Here is a 2,849-nt window from a genome sequence, read left to right as displayed (position 1 = left end):
AGAGCGAAGTTCTCCATGGTCTTTCCACGCACACCTGAATCGTTATTATTTATCTCGTTCGATTCTCCCAGCCTTAATTAGTAGACAATCGACTGCACCTGGAATGCTCTTCGAGTGGTCAATTTTCCGCGGATTTCACGGAGAACAATGATCATTCATAAGCGTGAAATTTATCGAGGCTACTTACCAAGATCTTCGACGTAACACGGCAACAAAACCGTGTCGTTCTCGTAGGTCTTCACCGTCGTCGGATAACTCTTGAAGCCATTTTTCGTCGCAGCCCGACTCCCTGTAACCGTAAATTTGACGAATTCGTACTCGATAGTCCTTTATTCCTCGATAGCTTTATTACTCCACGGTGTCTCGAGAGAAATTCCATCGAGAAAGTTCCCTGCTGATCCGAGTCCTAACTTTAGGGCCACGTTGTGAAACGCGGAGCAGTGGTGCAACCGCGTTTTCGCGCGACGCAGTTCGCGAAAAGTTAAATGCAGATTCCCCATGCATTATGTATGCGCAATTTTCACACCGTGTGCGACAGGGTATAGTCGGATAACCAAACGCCAACTACGATTCGCTATTTTCCTCCGGATCGGGTTAAATTTTCGAAGATTCGATTGCTTGTTCCCGGGGATGCAAATGAAGGAAGACAAAGAAGAGACAGGTGTGAAATAGGAAGAAAATAGGACAGTGGAAGTTTTCGGAGACTTTGGGATTACAAAAACGAAATAACGATGTGACAGGAACGATTTGACAAATTTGCAGCGGCCATTCGTGGCCGTTCACCACTTTCGCGAATAACGAATAATCGCGTTGCCTCGAAGTGGACCGGAAACGAGTGGCCAAACAGTCGATTCGTGGTGAATTAATTTTAACGAATTTAAACGGAAGAGAGATCGACAAAGTCGATAAAGGCACGCGACGATTCTTTTTAAATCGTGGTCGATCCATAACGCGAAAATTTCGACCCCCTTGCCGCGCGTTCTATAGATCGTTTCCAGTGATCGAGGGAAAACGAGAATCGCGAATCGCGTGTCTCACTCACGTGCAACTGGTTTGAATTATTTTTTCCAAGCCTAACGGGTGAATGTGAATTCGCGTGTACGTGTTCTACGCGATGGAAAAATCTACGCGCTGTCACGTCAGACCAGGTACACGTGTCAAAGATTTTATCGGACAGGCATTTGGTTTCGATTGCTGCCGGTCTCGATTAAAACGGTACCCAGTGACAGTGGAAAATGGAAATTTAATTTCTTTTCGCGTATATTTTCGCGTTTCGACGGTGTCCTTGTAATTTCTACGGACGGGCTGTCAAAAGAAAGGATTGAGAGGTAAATCATTTTGATTTGAAAAGTGCGTAGAGATAAATGCTAATTAATATCAATATTATCAAACCAGTCAACACGATTGCTTTCAGATATTTTATTTCTCAACTTATCGAGTACATAAAGTGGCTGTTATTGAAAAAATAAATATTAATTTTACCGATATAGGGAAATGATTATATGTACGAGTAAGCCTTGTATAACTCTTTGCTTATAAAATACAGTTTCGATATAATACGATTCAGAAATTGCACCCAGTTATTACGTAACACAGAGCATTCGTATCTACTTTGTTCGAGATATATAATAAATCGTCAATCCTACGTGGGCTTTTTATTTTTCTGATTCATGTTTCAATTTTCATGTACATAAATATTTTTCCTTAAATAAAATATTTTAGACGAACTATATTCTTTGAAAAATCGTGAAATTTTTCTGGAATTTAAGATCCGGGTTATACCAGCGTCACTTTTAGTCAATTATTTTATATTAAATAACGATACCATCGAAGAAAGCAATTAATTAAATTAGTATAATTTACGTGTGAAAGGTCTGCATAGGTATAAAAGGCGAGTGCGTAAGTACCGAAGTAAGACGTACAAATAATAAGTACAAATACAGAATACATGTAAATCGTGCAATTCTTTGCTCACCTATGATAAAAATGCAAAGCATCCAGCCGAAGAGCACCATGTTATAAAAGCATGTATATACGTTCCACCACTCTCGAATCTCGAAGTAAACGAAGGAAAAGCGAAGAAAAGGGACCGAATGAAAATGATGTCCGTGCATACGCGCGGACTCTTCGACTTTTCACGAGACACTGATCTTGGACTAAGATGATCGTGTTCCTGCGATCTTAACCCACACAGACGAAAGCTCACGCACACTTGTCGTCCAAGCGTAATTATGACGAGTTAGCCATTGTGCGATTCAGGGATGCTCATGTCGTCACCCATCAAGAATTTTATCATCGTTTAAAAGCCTGTCAACCGATGTTTGCCCGAAGAAGAACCTGGCATCGTCTTTCCTCGCTATTGAAATTGAAAAATCGTTACGTACGTTCCATCATCGTTATTGCATACGTCGGTAAAGTGATTTTCTACTTCGTAATTGGTTAACGAATATTTTATGCCTGGATTTGTTATTTCTGAAGTTTATAGTTTCTTAACAAAAGGAGGACATTGATCACACCTGTAAGAAAATTGAAGCAAGGGGACCTGCATTGGCTGAGAACCGTCAGACCCTATTGCAACGGTGCCACTATGTACACATGCACAGGGTGTCCATCTACCAACACCAAAGGCATTCTTCTATAATTTGTTCAATTTACGCACCGACACGTAGCATACATAGAGTCATTCATCGAGTTATCCATTAAATCGTTAATCTAATATGTGAATCGACGAGCCGTTCTAAAAGGAGGCGACAAACCGTGTACCCTCTGTCACGATTGTAAACAAATGAAAATGTCACCGCAAGTGCTACGCCTTCATTCGATAGACAATGGAATATACTTAACGGGGA

The 2,849-nt window shown here is 40.8% G+C and overlaps 1 protein-coding gene across 1 annotated transcript in view; it reads right to left on the bottom strand.

Moving 5' to 3' along the window:
• Positions 1–2,131, bottom strand: part of LOC108555309 (neurotrimin) — a 9,559-nt gene extending 7,428 nt beyond the window's left edge. Inside the window, exons 1-2 of the mRNA XM_017910887.1 lie at positions 1,976–2,131; positions 188–289 (exon numbers count right to left, since the gene is read on the bottom strand). Of these exons, the coding sequence (XP_017766376.1) occupies positions 188–289; positions 1,976–2,114 (241 nt within the window). The 5' untranslated portion in view covers positions 2,115–2,131. The remainder of the gene's footprint in view (positions 1–187; positions 290–1,975) is intronic.
• Positions 2,132–2,849: the final 718 nt, after the last annotated feature.

Source organism: Eufriesea mexicana, unplaced genomic scaffold (assembly GCF_001483705.2).
Source record: "Eufriesea mexicana isolate 0111107269 unplaced genomic scaffold, ASM148370v2 scaffold107, whole genome shotgun sequence".
NCBI lineage: Eukaryota > Metazoa > Arthropoda > Insecta > Hymenoptera > Apidae > Eufriesea > Eufriesea mexicana.
Note: the sequence above shows the minus strand (reverse complement) of the source record. Positions and strands in the feature narration are given on the sequence as shown.